Genomic DNA, 17,515 nt, shown 5'->3' on the forward strand with positions numbered 1-17,515 from the left:
TTGATGTCAGCATTAACAAACCCTTCAAAGCTGCCATGAGAAACGAATGGAACCAATGGATGAAGTCTTCTGGGGACAATTTGACACCAGCAGGATGAGTGAAGAAACCAACTATAGGAGAAGTTTGTACCTGGGTGAAAAGATCCTGGGATAATATCAAGGTTGAGATCATTGTCAAGTCATTTAAGAAGTGTGGCATTTCAAATGCCATAGATGGAACTGAGGATGAAGTAATATATGAAGACAGTGATTCGTCATCAGACAAAGATAAGGACAAGCTAATGGATGGGAGTTTTGACAGTGATGAGGAGTTGTATAAATTTTATGATGAATAAAACTTGAGTTCAATAACCTTATGTAATACATTTTTTTTCAAATTTCGGGACCCAAAATTAAGGTGCGTCTTATACATGGGGAAATACGGTAATTATAAATGTAAAAATATATTGTATCAATATATTAAATGTAATACATTTATACAATTAGCAAGCGATTAAATTTTACCTTTCCATTTCGACAAATTGTGCCATCCTGAACAAACACATCTGATGGACAAAGTTGGGACTTTCCATCACAGAACTCAGGAAGATCACAAACCGTTGATGCATCTCTGCATAATTCAGATATTTTTTTAACCTAAATGAAATAGCAATAATATAATAAATAAAACTGGCAAAGCATACAATTAAATCGGTCATGTATAACTGAATAAATTATATCCTATATAAACTTGTTGCCCGTTTTATTAGAACCATGTCCTAATAGCATGTTGTTAGTTTATTATTCCCAAAGATTACTGTTGTAACTTGCCTCACCCTAGAGTGTACAATGTTCTTAAATATGCCAAGAAGACTACTGTACATTCATTGAATGGGAACAGCATTATGACTATTTCATACTAGATGCTCAAATGAACTGCATTGGGCAGAGTAAATATGTAAAGTCCCCATAAGTGTTCCTGAAACTATTCACACACACGCACATTTAGTGCAGCAACTAGTTGACTTATCACCTCAGAAGTACCCATCCCATCCTAGGATTGGTATGTAATATTGCCATATGCATTTGATCTACATCTGTCCTGGCAGCATCGCAGGCTTTTAAATGTATAGCAGAATTGCCTATTCTGGTGATGCTATCAATTTAAAAAGATATTAACATCTTATAAAGAACTATGGATAACAATATTTGTCTTTAATTGGACATAAACCAAGGACTAAGTGCTCAGTCTTCAAGAGCAGAAAGTCTCTCCATGATCAAAATTCATAACAACTTTGATTTAATATCAATTACTTTGTTGAAATACCTCTGTAATCCTTTAGTATTGTAAGATACATCTCAAATATCGAAAAATAATATATATATATATATATATATATATATATATTATTTTCAAAACAGAGTTTGAAGGAAATCAGGAAAAAAAGGTGGAAAGGACATGCTATATGATGTAAGGAAATTTTTGGATATGGCATACACATGGCAAAAACATACCCAGCTCTTTTACATAACATGGCCTCAACAATGCCTGCCGCATACACACTACTCAGACTCCCTCCAGTTACTACCTGGCAGAGTAGCAGCTGCAGGATTATACACTAGCTGATCCAGAAGCATCCTAGAGAGTCACCAATAGGTTCCGTCTGGTGGACTATCTAGCAGCTGGCCTGTGAACACTGTTTTAGAACTGTACCCTCAAAATGTAAGTAAGATTGGATCTCGCCATGATATCCATCCTCAAAAGATATCAATCATACTATAAGATGGAAGGGATTGGGGGCCTGCCGAAGCTTTCAGGACTTGCACATGGGGTTTATACTCAGGGTTACTAATAGTCTCACCATCATCAAGGTGCAAGCAGAAGATTAGGCTGTCACAGACTAACCGGACTTTACTGAAATTAGGTCCACTTGACTTGAGTATCACCCAAATATCAGTTCCATCAACATTTTAGACTCCGAGGTAGCAAGCCCAGCTTAGCATTCCTGAGGGAATGTCTGTGACAACCTCAAGGACCAGATTGGAATTGAAAATAGAATGCTGCCACAAAACAGTACACAAAATGAAATCAGCATTCCAGGCACATCTCTATATAGCATAGCTTTACAACCAGCCACAAAACAGTATAGGCTCAAAAGCATCCTTCACACAGTACCACATCATACAGCTTAACATCGAACTACACATATTCCATTTCCCAGAATAACATCCACAACTTGTGTAATCACCTGCTCTAAAAAGTGAGCTATGCACAACTCTCCATGCCGACCGGGCTAGCCGGGTGGGTAAAGTGCCTGCCTGGCAACCCAAAGGTCGCGGGTTCAATTCCCGCCTCGGGCTTGGATCAAAGTACTGTAAAAACCTTGGGAGGTGCATTATGGCCACAGAAGCCTATACGCCAACAACTACAAAAAAAAAAAAAAAAAACTCTCCATTAAGTTCTAGGTCAGGTGATACACTAGGATAAAACCATATGACACTGCTAATTGCTTAGCATATGATGGCATACAGAAAGGGATGAGAAGAATTACTACATGTTTATTTGTGTTGCTGGTTACTTTGTTATTACTTCTTTGTTTGGTTCCTTGATTGTTGTATATTGATTTTTTAATCTCTCTCTCTTTTTTTATCTGCACAGAAAAAGAACAGGGAGACATATCAGCTTAAAATATATACTGGGAAATAAATGTTAATTTATGTTTCTAATGTAATGAAAATGTTCTTTTCCATCTAAAATATCACTAACACATGATATTCTATAAAGAATAACCATGAATCTCAAGATATCCTTTCTTTACTTGTTTACTGTTTGAATATCACAAAATGTACAAGCTATCAGTAAATAAATTGGTCACTTTTTAATATACAGTAGACTCTCAATTTTCTGGGATAGATGGTAAAAAATATTCCCGGATAATCGATTTCCCAGTTAATCCAAAAATACTAAGTCCCCGACATACATAAGAGATACATTCCTGGACTTCTTACGTAAGTCGAATTTTACATAACTCGGGAATGATTAATTAAATATTGCTACAACAGTATATCCCTAATATGCCAAAATTACAAAAACCACATAATATCCTCAGAAGAATGAATAGTTATATTTTTAATTAGTTCAATTAAAAACTTTTATCTGGGGACAGCGGTGAAGTAGCTGGAGTGGCATATAAGAAAATAAAACATAAAAGGAAGAAAAAATGCATTTTATTGAACTGTAAAAACTGATATGTTCATAGCCTTGGTTATTATTATAGTTGACCTTCATTGGTGCCAGTCACTTCTTATATTCTGTCTTTCTCCTTTATTGTGTTCACTATTGCCACTGACAAATCTGGATTCCGCATGATACTTGTTAATGTTTGGCCATTTTAATACATCCTTATTATTTTAATTTTCTGATCCAACTCGATTGCTTTCCTTTTCTTGATAGATTTACTAGTACTGCTGTCACTTATTCTCTTAGTCGGCACTGTGATAACGGTCAAAACGAAAATTTCTGTAAAGAACTTCACAGGGTTAAGGCAAAAACTCACTATTATCACTCCACGCGAGCTCACATTTTACTAAAGCACATTTCTGGAGGTCACTACCATAAAACAATTTGCACTTTTCAGGTTACTGGGCTTTTCTGTTAGTGCAATTAATTATAAACAAGTAGTAAACTCGATCTTATTGCATTTTCAATAATACCAATAGCTGGAATTCTGTGGGTTTTTACATTATTATAATGAAACGTGTGTACCCTACACTGAAATCTTCAGTCATATAAAAAAAATATAAATAACATAACGTAAGTCCGAAGCTACATAAGTTGGGGACTTACTGTATCAGAAAATGTTCAACAACCTATGTAAAAGTATGGCGATAGATAAAAAAAATGAAAAAAACTTACCACACACTACTCACGTGTCCAATATGATGCTTCCATTTATTTTTTAAAATGTTGCATATGGTTTGGTCACCAATGTTATAATGGTTCATTAGAGATTGAACGGATGCATTGTTTTCAAACTTTTGAATAATTTCAAGTTTTTGTTTAATTGAAAGCACAACTCTTGTGTTTTCCCACCATTTTAACGATTTCTAAACAAAAAAAAAATTCTGACATGCCTGACATGCATAATGAAACAAATTTGTCCTTTTGCAGTGTGATGGAACACAATAATCGACGCGACGCACTAAAATAAACTAAACTTTTGGTCTCTTTTTTTTGAGTGGCGGGTGTGAAGACAGCAGGGGTTGTAAGATAATACTAATCTCCCAATGACGACTTATAACACCGCTTCTTGTTGCTTATTTACTTACAACTTGCAAAACATCTGTTTATACTTATTCTAGTTATTACTTGAATTTTATGATTTCTGTTTTTTTTTTTTTTTTTTTATTTTGAATCTTTAAGTGTCCCGGTTAATCCGATCCCAGTAAATTGAGAGTCTGCTGTATTAGAAGTACTTACACTGATAAATTTATATAATTGAAAGTACTCTAGAAATATCTTATTTTATCCGCTGATTTTGATATATAGTGCTACAAGTCAAGTCTTGATTATTTCTAACCATACCCTTGTAGGAATTGACTGCTATGCAAATAAACATCTTTATGCATCTCAAGTAAAAAATCCTTTCGGACCAATCACAATAAATAAATAACCACCTAACTTCAGTAATGATATAAAATTTTGCTATCAAAGTAAATCAGAAAAAATATATTATAAGCAAAATGTTACATAATTATATAACATTTTACTTATAATTAGTCTCCACACAATTTTGGTAATGTGTATGTCATCTCTTTAATATACTTAAAATGATAAAAACAAAAATTATCTCTTGTTATCACTTTATACACTCACGAGCCAAAAAAATTATGACTACCCTTGCCTCCATTAGTGCACACATCCCACAGCATCTTAGGAATAACATCGGCAACTGACACAACATATGTCAGTACGAAACCCATGCAATGGGGACAAGGAAGGACCTGGTAGGGTTTGAATGGGGAATGATTTGCAGCACTAGAGAGGTGGAAGCTAGCATTTCAGCAACCACAGGCACTGTCGGCTATTTGAGGGCTGCTGTACTGAAGGAGTGGCAGAATGTTCTGAAGCGGGACACACAACCACTCGTCATACTGAGATGGGAGACCACCACTGGTTGACAATCAAGGTGAACGGCAGTTGGCATATGCCATGGGGAACAACAGATGGCTCACTGTACTCAACTAATGGCAGACTACAACCAGGATGCACAGAGAAATGTTTCGAGAACACCATCCAGCAGATACTCTTGCGAATAGACCTACAGAGTAGGTGACCTATCTGTGTGATCAGGATGATGATGACTGGCCATCATTGACAACTTCCAGTTGTATGACAGGAAAAGCATTTCCTGGTCTGATTAAAATATATTAGGGTGTATAATAATTATATTATGCACCTGTTCATCATGCTGATGGACAGGTACATATTCAGCAGCAAGCAGATGAATAGCTGCAACCTGACTGCACAGTTGGATGGAAACAGGCCAGCAGCAGTGGTATCATGGTTTGGGGTATGTTTTCACGGATATCACTTGGTCCTTTCACCTTTATTGAACATATCCTTGCCACCAGATTCTACTTTCATTGTTGTTTTGGACCATATTTTTTCCTACATGGTAACTGTATATCCAGATGGCACTGGACAACACTCCATGTCACAAGGTCCACATTATGCAGGAAAGGTTTGAGGATCATGTCCAAGCATTTTGTGTGCATCCCTCGACACAAAATTTCCCCCAACATCAATCCCATTGAACATTTGTGGGATATGGTGGAAAGCCACATCCCAGAATTTTACAGTCTACACCAGTGTGCCTCACTCCATTGCTGAATTCCAGAACGTTCTTCTGTCCAGCTGGTCCAGGATACTTCAGGACAATTTCACACACACCAGGTGCAAGTGGTTATCATGGCAGAAGGCAGCCCAAAACGCTAGTAGAAAGGTGATCATAATGTTTTGGCTCATAAGTGTACACTGTTAGCACAAAAAAGGAAATTATAACATTCGTTATTCAAAAGCTCACATTATAGAATGCTAGTCAAATAATGGTCTTTTATTTTGACCAGACAGAGTACAAGTATAATAATTAACACAGTACCTGACAAGTTTTTAAATTGCAGCAAGCGCCACTGGCACAAGTGGCATTAGGAAGCAACTGACATGAACTGGCATTGCAACAATTATTTTCACAGTACTACACATATAAAAAATAAAAAAATCATAAAGATATAATATATAGTCTTATTTAATATCTCTCTTACTCACACACATGCCAAAAATAAGTTTTTAAAAATATATATTTTGCTATATAAGTCTCCACTTATATACTATCCATAAAATTCTCATATACGAATTTTATGGATGGTATTAGTACTGTAGTGGCAAATAATTCAAAAAAGGAAGTTTATACAGCATCAGCCAAAAAAAAATAAAAAAATAAAAAATTCCCACATTACTTGTCCATCCCTTCCGGTATTTTTTTCTAGCTGTTCTTTGAATTTATTCTAACTACTCACTTCACCACCAATAGATGGAAGTTTGTTCCAACAATCAACCACTATCTGGCTGAAGGTAAACTTCCGCACATCTATCCTCCTACAACCATCCTTCCTCAATTTGAATTTATGCCCCCCATGTACATAGTCTGAGCAAGAGGAAGAATGTTATTTGAACTGAGCATGCACAACCCATTCAAAGCCTTAATTACCTCAATCAGGTAACCTCACAGGTGCCTAGTCTCCAGATGCTGCAATCTGAAGCCTTTCTTGATAAGAGCACCCGTCTGTTCCTCTCACCAACCTCTTCTCTAACCCTTCACTAACTCTTCTCTGCACTTATTCTAGCACAGCGGTTCCCAACTGGTGGTTCGCGAAAGTGTTCCGGGGGTTCGCACTAAAAATTCTATAATGGCATCTGCTTAGATTTATTTACATAGGTATATTACTGTAAACTACAAAATATATACATAATAATAAACAATAAAGTAAAATAAAATTAAATAAAAAGTAAAGAACCACATTTCCCACAATTACTTATAATTAGTTTACTATCTTGCAGTATATCATGTTAAATAAATGTTTTCCAAACAAAATTTTTTTTTGGTTCTCAAGCACCATTGTTATGTACTGGTACTTTTTTTTTTTTTTTTTTTTTTTTTTTTTCACGATCTATAGTACTTAGTACCGTGCATGGGTTGAAGGTTGAAAAGTTGAAAGAAAATACTTGTTGACATTAGACTTGAACTTCTGTTGATTGTAATTTTCAGGAAATACATATGAAGGAGGGTTGTTCCAGAAAACGGAAACTGAATGAATAAATGAGGAAGAAGAAAAGTTGGTTCTGCGAGTTTGAACTTGGACAGTAAAAGGATGTTGACTGGTTGTGGCACATGTTCGGATTACTTTGAAAGAGAGGGTGGAAATTACAGAAGCCAATTCAGAAGAACAGTGCCCGTGGAAGTATCTGTAGTAAAGGCATGCAGCAGAAACAGTATGTCTATGAGACAGACAGTGGAGAGACTCTGTTAGAGATGAGACTATCTGCGCTGGTAGCACAGTGGTATCGTCACCGTCCTCCCCACACTGGGTGGATAAGGCGCGGGGTTCGAATCCCATCGATGATTCAAGGAATTTTAATGGGCTTTTTTTTTACTTGGTGGCTGAGTTAGTCAGTCTCAGGCGTAGATAGCAAGGTTTTCCCCCCAGAAACCGGGGTTTTTTCGTCCAGCAAAACAGGCAAATCGACCAGAGAACACACGCAATTTACAGACAAAATAAATATATGGGTAGATGTAATCATTTACGGGTGACCCTAACATCATAAATTTTTATTTTATTTTTTTTTTGTTGGAGATGAGACATTAATTAACCTAACTGTCCCCTTTTGAATGGAATCTAGAAGCCTGAGAGAGGTTTCGGGGGAACCACCCCAGATGTGGGAACAATATTCCGCGGTAGGCCGGATTTGCGATTTCTGCAGAGTCAACAACAATTTGGAAGAAAAGTAACGCCAAGAGAAAAAGAGAAAACGAAGTTTTTTAGATGCAGAAGAAGCAATATTTGTAATGTGCTTTATGCCAAGAGAGATTACACGTCCAGGGTAATTCCCAAGATCTTGCCTAGAAATCGGAGCGTCTCAAAGATAAACATAGGAGCAGAAGAATCCTTTTTGCGAGATATAAGACAGGACTGAGTTTTAGAAGGATTGAAATTAAGTTATCTTTGCCCCACTACCATTACCTGGAGATCATCATTTAAGGAAATGGTAGTGGATATTCGAGAAGTTGAAGCTGTTTGAGCAGGGGGCAAAGTTTCTCAAACTGTAAGGTGGAATGCAATGTGTTATCATCAGCAAAATTATAGATAGAACTTCTGGTCAATGGAAGTAGGTCATTAATATACAAGAGGAAAAGAGTGGGAGAAAGAACTGAATCCTGGGGAACACCAGCATTAGTGGAGTAGTTAGAAGATAGAGAGCCTACCATTAACCAGTCAGAGATAAAACTGCATACCCAATTATAAAAAACAGCTGGCAAACCATAGGATGGAAGCTTATTTAGAAGACATTTATGCCAAACATGAACGAAAGCCCTGAAGATGTCAAGAGCAACTGTTTCACCCAACTTTTCCATTGAATTTGTCCATAAATGGGTAACATAAGCCAGAATATCACCAGTGGATCGACACTGATGGAATCCATACTGGCGATCATTGATCAGACAGAATGTTTCTAGATAGTTTGAGTTGGTGGTTAATTGATTTCTCTATTACTTTAGAAAAAGTAGAAGTAATTGCATTGGGACGATAATTGGATTGGAGGGATTTGTCACCCTTTTTAGGAACTGGTGATGATATATCGCAACATCACCACTACAAACATCTGACCTTTTAAATTGAGTCAGACATTGGAATGGTTTAAGTAATATACGTTCATCATTATCCAACCACATTTCACTTAATATCAATATTTTGGATTGCTGTAAGACTGTGTCTGTTTCGATATCTCGAACATGGGCCCATAAACTCTGTATGTTCATTGATGATATAGATATACCACTTTGTATGAAATCATGCAGTTCATCCTGTAGAGACTGTAGCTTATTATTTTTCAAGCGATCTAGTTCAGTGCGAAGTTCTATATTACTAGTAGCTGTGCCATGGTGAAATCTGAAATCGTCATGGGGATTTGTAATATATAAACCTTGCAAATGAGGTCACTTGAGATAACACCATGTATACAAGTTGCTGTTGATGATCTTTCTCATAATTATATACAACTTTATCGAAGGTCTCTCTCCTTGAGATTTATGTATAATCAAAGCACAAGCACATACACTAAAGGAAATTGTGTATGTCTACATGTTAATTTCCTATTGTTCTTGAATGCAATCGTAGTTGACCATTTTACGATAGGTACAGATTGACTAGGTAAATGTTTATCTTTCGCATATTGTTTATAATGAGATTGAAGGTTATGTCCTATTTTTGACTCAGGAAATTTCATCCAAACTCGTTTAACTGGTGTCGATCTTAGAAAGGCTTTTGATACTGTTGCACATGGAAGACTGCTACACAAATTGGAGCAGTGTGACATTGGAGGCAAATTGCTGCTATGGATAAAGGGGTGGTTGAGGGGGAGAAGACAGAGAGTGGTAATCAATGGACACTGCTCATCATGGACTAATGTTATTAGTGGAGTCCCTCAGGGCTCAGTGTTGGGTCCATTATTGTTTTCTATATTTATAAATGATATTGATGATGGTATATCAAGCTTAATGTCCAAGTTTGCAGATGATACAAAGGTTGGCAGGGTTGTCAAGGACACTACTGACACTATGCTGCTGCAACAGGATCTGGAAAGGTTGAGAAGATGGGCTGAGAGGTGGCAAATGAAGTTTAACATTGACAAATGTAAAGTACTACACATGGGAAACAGCAACCCCAGAGCAACGTATCAACTCTGTGGTACTACACTGACAGTGGTAGAGAATGAAAGGGACTTGGGGGTGGTTGTGCAGGCGGATATGAAGTTCTCTGAGCAGTGCAGATGGGCTGCAAGAGTAGCTCATAGAGTATTGTCAATGATATACAGGAATTTTTCCAGCAGGGATAAGGAGGTGATTATTCCATTGTATAAGGCAATGGTCAGGCCACACCTAGAGTACTGTATACAGGTCTGGAGGCCTCATTTCAAGAAGGATGTAGAGCTGCTGGAACGAGTACAGAGAAGGGCAACAAGATTAGTGAATGGAACAAAGGGGTGCTCTTACGAAGAAAGGCTTAAGTTTTGCAAATTACAGTGTCTGGAGACTAGGCACCAGTGAGGCGATCTGATAGAGGTGTATAAAGCCTTGAATGGTTTAAGCATGCTCAATGCTGATGGGATTCTTCCCCTAGCTCAGAAAAATCACATGAGAGGGCATAAATTCAAATTGAGGAAAGACAGATGTAGGATAGACGTGCGGAAATTTGCCTTTAGCCAGCGGGTGGTTGGTTGGTGGAACAGACTTCCATCCCTTGTGGTGGAGGTTGATAGCCTATATAAGTTTAAGGCTCAGCTGGACAGGTATTTTGAATGAACAGAGGGGTGAAGTGGAAGTGGTTTTTTTTTTTTTTTTTTTTTGGCTGATGCTGCATAAGCTTGCTTTCTTGCATCAAATGCCTCTACTAATGCTAATGCTAACTGTTTCATTGTCCTCAAATTTGAAAAATCTAAAGTACCGATTGCACAGTTTACCAATTCATCGACCACATTATATTTGTAGTAATCATGTACTGTTTTCCTTTCAATAATGGTAGAATGTATGGAAGTTCCAGTTTCAGTCACTGACATTTTACGAATTTTATTTTGCATACTTGCTAATTGTGCTTCAGAATGATATCCGTGGTATAAATCTTGTGCAACCAGTTCATGGGTTTCATCTGCAACTAAAGCATTTGTAGAATTAAATGCAATTTGCAAATTTTCTGCAGTACACATTCACATAATTTTCATTGCCATGTACAGCAAATGTTGGGAGTTACTCTATGACGATCAGATTTACGAATTTCACTCAATGCCATCATAAAGGGAGTAATTTTCAATCCATTTTTAAATTTTTGTGCATGTCTCAAATATATAGCTGGAAAAGAAAGTCCTTCTGCATGAATATCAAATATGAGACTTGTTGGAGATGATTTCTGACCCGGTGCTATACATAAATATTTATCTTCAAACTACAATAATGTTTGTTGTTGAATTAACAATAGTTCATCATCATTGTTAACAGGTTCCACAATTTCATCTGAATGTTCCTGTTCACTATCATCATTTGTCCACATGAAATTGTCACTCACTTTCACTTTTATGCTGTATAATATATACAAAGGTGAATTTATCAAATACCGTAACCATATTTTCACTATTTTCTTCTGCACACATCCTTTTATGAGTCTTTCTTTTGTATGTACATTAATGGCATAATCGTTATCTAATTCTCTAGGTAATTGATGAACCATCATATTTATGTTAACCAATACATTTATTACTTGTCCAATAATCCATATTGTCCATGTTCATAATGTAAACGGCGAATTTGAATAAAGGGTAATCGTGGTGATATCAAATGCTCAGTTACACCCAGTGGAGGCAAATGAGTAGGATATGTTAGATATATAAATCCATTTGACATGGCCATAGTTGATATACATCCCTCTTTTAATGAAGTATGACATGTATTACACATCATGAAAGTACTCACTTCTTGTAAATGAAATTCATTTTGAAGTAATTCATATGAAGTTGTTGGAAATTGTTTCAAATCTAATTGAAACCATAAATGATCACAAACATTGCAACTAAATCGAAATGGGTTTTTATACACTAGTTTTTCAAACTCACTGTCAGCTCATTTAGACACTATAGGGATGAAATCAGGAATCTCATTATTAGCCATTTCTAATTTTGCTTTTTTTGTGTACAATATTCCTTCATTCATTCATCAGGCATAGTAGCCTGATGAATGAATTTCATTATAATTAGGAATAGTTTGAATTTCTAATTTCCTTTTCTTCCATTCATGATATTCCTTCATTATTTCAGCTCGAGTTTTTTTTGGGTGCTGTTTGAGAACTCCCAGGCATAATGAAACACTCTTGTTGAATTTCATTTGGCACATTTCTGTCCAACTTCCCTTTCTTTCTTTCACGATATTCCTTCGAATGCTGGGCTGTATATTTTGGCGCAGTCACTCGCATATTAATCATTATGCTGATATAACAGTATAACGCAATGTACCACTGCAACTTGTTGTGTACAATTCAGTTATCTTGGGTGCATGCACTGTACTTGTTGCATCACTGCACAGAACAAGTACAATGCATGCACATCAGGTTTCATGATGATTTCTAAGTAATGTAATGCTTTTTTCCAAATAGCGCAAGTAAAAACATTTTTAACGTAAAAACTGAATCAGAGCTGTTAAAAATAGCATTACACAAAGAGCATAAGTGCAAGGGATGCTTATATATATACAGTGCACACTGCTTATAGTAACTAAAAGTCAAAACAGGTGCGTGTATACTTGCAGGCACACCAATGATAAGAGTAAATAAATCTGATGAATTTGAGTTGCTAGTCAAAACATTAAAGGCAGATATTGTTGGGATATCAGAGACGCGGTGTCACACACATATAAGGAATGCAGAATTGAAATTTGGGTAGTACAATGAAAGGATAGACAGAATAGCAAGGGTGGAGCTCTTAGTTAAGAAACACATAAAATCTAAGGAAGTGCATCCAATTGAGTCAGTTTGATGTGACATAAGCAATGGGGAAACAAAATTGAGTAGGATTCTGTTATAGGCCTAATGACTACTGATGAGTACAATGTACAACTGTTCATTGTACTCATCATAGTCATTAGAGAAATAGAAACAGCCAGTAAATCAGTTGTCTTATAATGGGAAATTTTAACTTCCCAGATATTGCGTGGAACTTGTGGATTGGTCACTTGCACACTAGCAAGGTTTTTGTTGATTTACTGGATGATTATTTTCTACAACAGCACTGTAAAAAACACTGGTGATTACCATTAGTCGTGGCCTATGATGCAAGAAAGCAAGCTTATACAGCATCACAATAAAAAAAATAAATAAAAACATTCACTCCAAACGTTTGTCCAGTTCCTCTGTGAATTTATTTAAGCTATGAATTTCCACAATGACAAATGGAAGTTTGTTCTAGCAATCAACTAATCTCTAACTAAAGGAAATTTCCATACATCTATTCTGCAACTCACTCTCTCTCTCTCTCTCTCTCTCTCTCTCTCTCTCTCTCCCTCCTCAGTTTGAATTTATGCCCACTCAAGTTCTTAATCTGAGCTTTCTCAAACCATTCAAAGCCTTATACACCTCAATCAGATCACCTCGCAGGAGCCAAGTCTCCAAATGCTGCAATTTTCAGCATTTAAGCCTTTCTTGGTAAGAGCAACCCTTTGTTCCCCTCACCAGTCTTGTTGCTCTACTCTGTACTCATTGCAGCAGCCTACACACCCTTTATAAAATGACCTTGGTGTAGCCTGACAATTGCCTTATACAAAGAGATAATCACCTCCTTATTCCTGCTAGCAAAGTTCCTGTATATCACTGACAAGACCCCCCCCCCCGAATGAGCTTCTCTGGCAGCATATCTGCACTGCACTCAAAACTTCATATCTGACTGCACAATTACCCCCAGGTCTTTTTCATTCTCCACTACCCTGAGTGAGTACCACACAGTTTGTACTTTTGTCACCTCTCAGCCCATCTGCTCAACTTTTCCAGATCCTATTACAGCAGCATACCATCATTACTGTCATTAACAACCTTGCCCACCTTTGTATCATCTGTAAACTTGGACATTAAGCCTTTTGTACCTTCATCAATATCATTGATAAATATAGAAAACAACAGTGGTCCCAACACTGAACCCTGGGGGGGGGGGGGAGTTACACTAATAACATTAGTCTACGATGAGCAGTATCCACTGATTACCACTCTGTCTTCTCTCACTCAACCATCCTTTTATCCATAGCAGCAACTTTCCCTTAATGCCATGCTCCAATCTGAACAGCAGCCTTTTATGTGCAACTGTATCAAAAGCTTTACATGGTACTTGCACACAGTACCATATAAGTGGTCACAGAGGTACTTGCATGCAGTACCTCTGTGACCACTTCATAGTATCCAATCAAATTGGTCAGACAAGATTCACCTTAACAAAACCGTGCTGTGTCATAAATATAACTGCAGTCTTGTCTAGATGATCTTTAACCAGTGACTCCATTACTTTCCCAGGAAGAGAAGTTAAACTAACAGGCCTGTAATTATTTGTGTCACCCTTTCATCCCCCTTTGTGAATTGGGGGATACATTTGCACATCTCCAGGTCCATGGGAACCTCCCGAGACCAGGGAGAGCTTTCATAATTATGCTAAGATTTTGCTTGCTTCCTTTTCTGCCTTCTTAAATGTAACTGGATAGATCCCATCCACCCGAGGTGCCTTTCTTATGTTTAACTTCAACAGTTTCTCCTCCACTTTCCTTTCATATATTACAAAATCATTTAGCTCCCTAATAGAGTTTGATAAACATCTGGCCTCCACCATACCAAATTCCTCATGTGCGAATGTCAATGCAAAATACTCATTCAGTTTGTCAGTTACCTGAGCATGATCATCAACAGTCAAACCATTGATAGAATGAGGACCAATCTGATTCATCCCCTTCCGTCTAGAGTTTACATAAGTAAAGAAGTCTTTGCTATTCCTCTTTGCATCCTTTACCAAATATTTCTCATAACCTGCCTTTCCTTGCCTCCTTTGTGACTTGATTACAGACTGGCTTATAACTACCAAAGGTTTCTGTGTCTCCTGATAATATGTATCCCATGCACTTTTCTTCTCTGCCACAAGTCTCATTAGTTCATCTGACATCCGTTTAAGCCTAATCCTTGAACAGCATTTCTTAGTTGGTATGAAAAGTGGAGTAACTTCCAAGACCAGTTCCTTGAATGCTTCCCATTTAGAATTTGCTGTTAGAACATCATCAGTTGATTCCACTGTATAGAATTTAAAAACAGTCACCGTTACGAAAGCAATAGCCCTTCCATTTACCTCAGATTGTAGTTACATCTTTAAGTAAATTCCACATCAGGACACAGTGATCACAGCCACTTAGTGGTTCTTTTATCTGCAGATTCTTAATGCATGAATAACTACTGCTGATAATCAGATCAGGAGCAATACTCCCTCTGGTTGCCTCTCAAACATGCTGTTGTAGAAAACATCCAATAAATCTACAAAAGTCTTGCTATTGTGCAAGTGGCCAATCCACAAATTTTTAGTCAATATCTGGAAAGTTAAAATCCCCCATTATAAGACATTCTGATTTACTGGCCCACTCTATATCACTTTACAGTTGTCCGTTGTATTTCTCAGAATCATCAGGCCTATAATACACTCCTACTCTCATTTATGCTTTCCCTGTGTTTTATGTCATACCAAACTGACTCAACATTGCACTGGCCACACATGTCAACTGGGTGCATGGCCTTAGATTTTATGTGTTTCCTAACTAACAGCATAACCCCTCCTCCTTTTCTATCCTGTCTGTCCTTTCTCTACGCACAGAACCATCCAAATGCGCATTTTGCATTCTTTATATCTCTGTGACAAAACATCTCTGATATTTCAACAATATCTGCCTTTGATCACTTCAAAATTCGTTGAATTTATTTACTATACTCCCAGCATTGGTATACATGCAACTATACTAGCACCTGTTCTTACTCTTAGTTACTTGAACACCCCCCCCCCCAAGTATTTACTTGTTCCATGATAACTCCCAGCAATTCTAGAAATCCCTAGCATCTTGCTTTCCAGGCTGCTGCTCAATCCAATAGAAAAAGTGCAAGAATCACTTTCACCTCTGCCTGCGGCTATTGTTTATCTATTATGTATAATATTAGCAATTTATTGTTAATCTATTAGTCTACTGTTAATCTACTGCTTCAACAGCATTAGCTGTTGAAGCAGTAGATTAATTCTTGTATCTCATTCTTGTATCTTGTATCTTAAGAGTATCTCATCCCTGTAGAAGCAGTCTCTGCTGTTAACAAGCACAGAGCATGCCAAGAAAAATTCTACCAGATGAGCCTTGCACAATCTCTGCAGGGCTGAACTGACCGACACGGCTCACATCATATACTCCTTTGTATTGTGTCTAGGCAGAATTGCAGGCACTTTCGATATACTGACTTATGTTATTGAATTTTGATATATTGACTTATGTTACTTATCTATGGACAAATTCAATAGAAAAGTTTAGTGAAACTCAAGCAGTTGTTCTTGACATTTTTCAAAGGATTTTGATTGTATTTGGCATAAAGCCTTCTAAATAAGCTTCCATCTTATGGTTTGCCAACTGTTATTTGTAACTGGGTGTCCAGTTTTCTCTTTAACCACTCACTGCAGGTGATGGTAGCTAGCTCTTTATCTACTAACCTCTCCACTAATGCTCATCATTCAGTTCTTTCTCCCACCCATTCTCTTTTGCATATTAATGACCTTCTTCCATTGACTGAAAATCTTATCCATAATTTTGCTGATGGCCGCAAGTTGCATTCCACTTTCAACAAACCTTGCCCTGCACAAACAGCTTCAACTTTAGGATTAGTAGAGGAACATGATGCAAGAAATCAAGCTTATACAGCATCAGCCAAAAAAAAAAAAAAAAAAATCCCATTTGATCCATTCATTCCAAATGTTTCTCTAGTTCTGCCTTAAATTCATTTAAGTTATCAACTTCCACAACAACTGATGAAAGTTTATTCAAGCAATCAACTACCCACTGGATAAAGGCAAACTTCCGCACATTATTCTGCAACTGTCTTTCCTCAGTTTGAATCTATGCCCACTCAGGTTTGTAATCTGAGCAAGAAGAAGAATCCCATCAGCATTGAGCATGCTCAATCCACCAAAGGCCTTATACCACTCAATCAGATTGCTGCGCAGGTGTCTAGTCTCCAGAAGCTGCAATTTGCAGAACTTAAGCCTTTCTTCATAAGATCACCCCTTTGTTCCCTTAATCAGTCTTGTTGCCCTTCTCTGTACTCGTTCTAGTAACTCTACATCCTTCCTAAAAATGAGGCTTCCAGACCTGTATGCAGTACTCAAGGTGTGGTCTGATCATTGCCTTATACAGGGGGATAATCACCTCATTATTCCTGCTAGCAAAATTCCTGTATATCATTGACAAGACCCAATGACCTACTCTGGCAGCCTTCTGCACTGCTCAGAAAATTTCATATCTGACTGCACAATTAACCCCAAGTCTCTTTTATTCTCCACTATCCTGAGTGTAACACCACATAGTTGGTACATTTCTCTGGGGTTACTGCTACCCATATGCAGTACTTTGCATTTGTCAATGTTAAACTTCAGTTGCCACTTCTCAGT

The 17,515-nt window shown here is 37.2% G+C and overlaps 1 protein-coding gene across 1 annotated transcript in view; it reads right to left on the reverse strand.

The window, feature by feature from the left end:
- Positions 1–17,515, reverse strand: part of LOC150078247 (disintegrin and metalloproteinase domain-containing protein adm-2-like) — a 232,142-nt gene that overhangs the window by 99,059 nt on the left and 115,568 nt on the right. Inside the window, exons 7-8 of the mRNA XM_090384510.1 lie at positions 6,141–6,236; positions 505–636 (exon numbers count right to left, since the gene is read on the reverse strand). Of these exons, the coding sequence (XP_090240636.1) occupies positions 505–636; positions 6,141–6,236 (228 nt within the window). The remainder of the gene's footprint in view (positions 1–504; positions 637–6,140; positions 6,237–17,515) is intronic.

This window comes from Mastigoproctus giganteus, chromosome 11 (genome assembly GCF_048544385.1).
Source record: "Mastigoproctus giganteus isolate SK-2022 chromosome 11, ASM4854438v1, whole genome shotgun sequence".
Taxonomy (NCBI): domain Eukaryota; kingdom Metazoa; phylum Arthropoda; class Arachnida; order Uropygi; family Thelyphonidae; genus Mastigoproctus; species Mastigoproctus giganteus.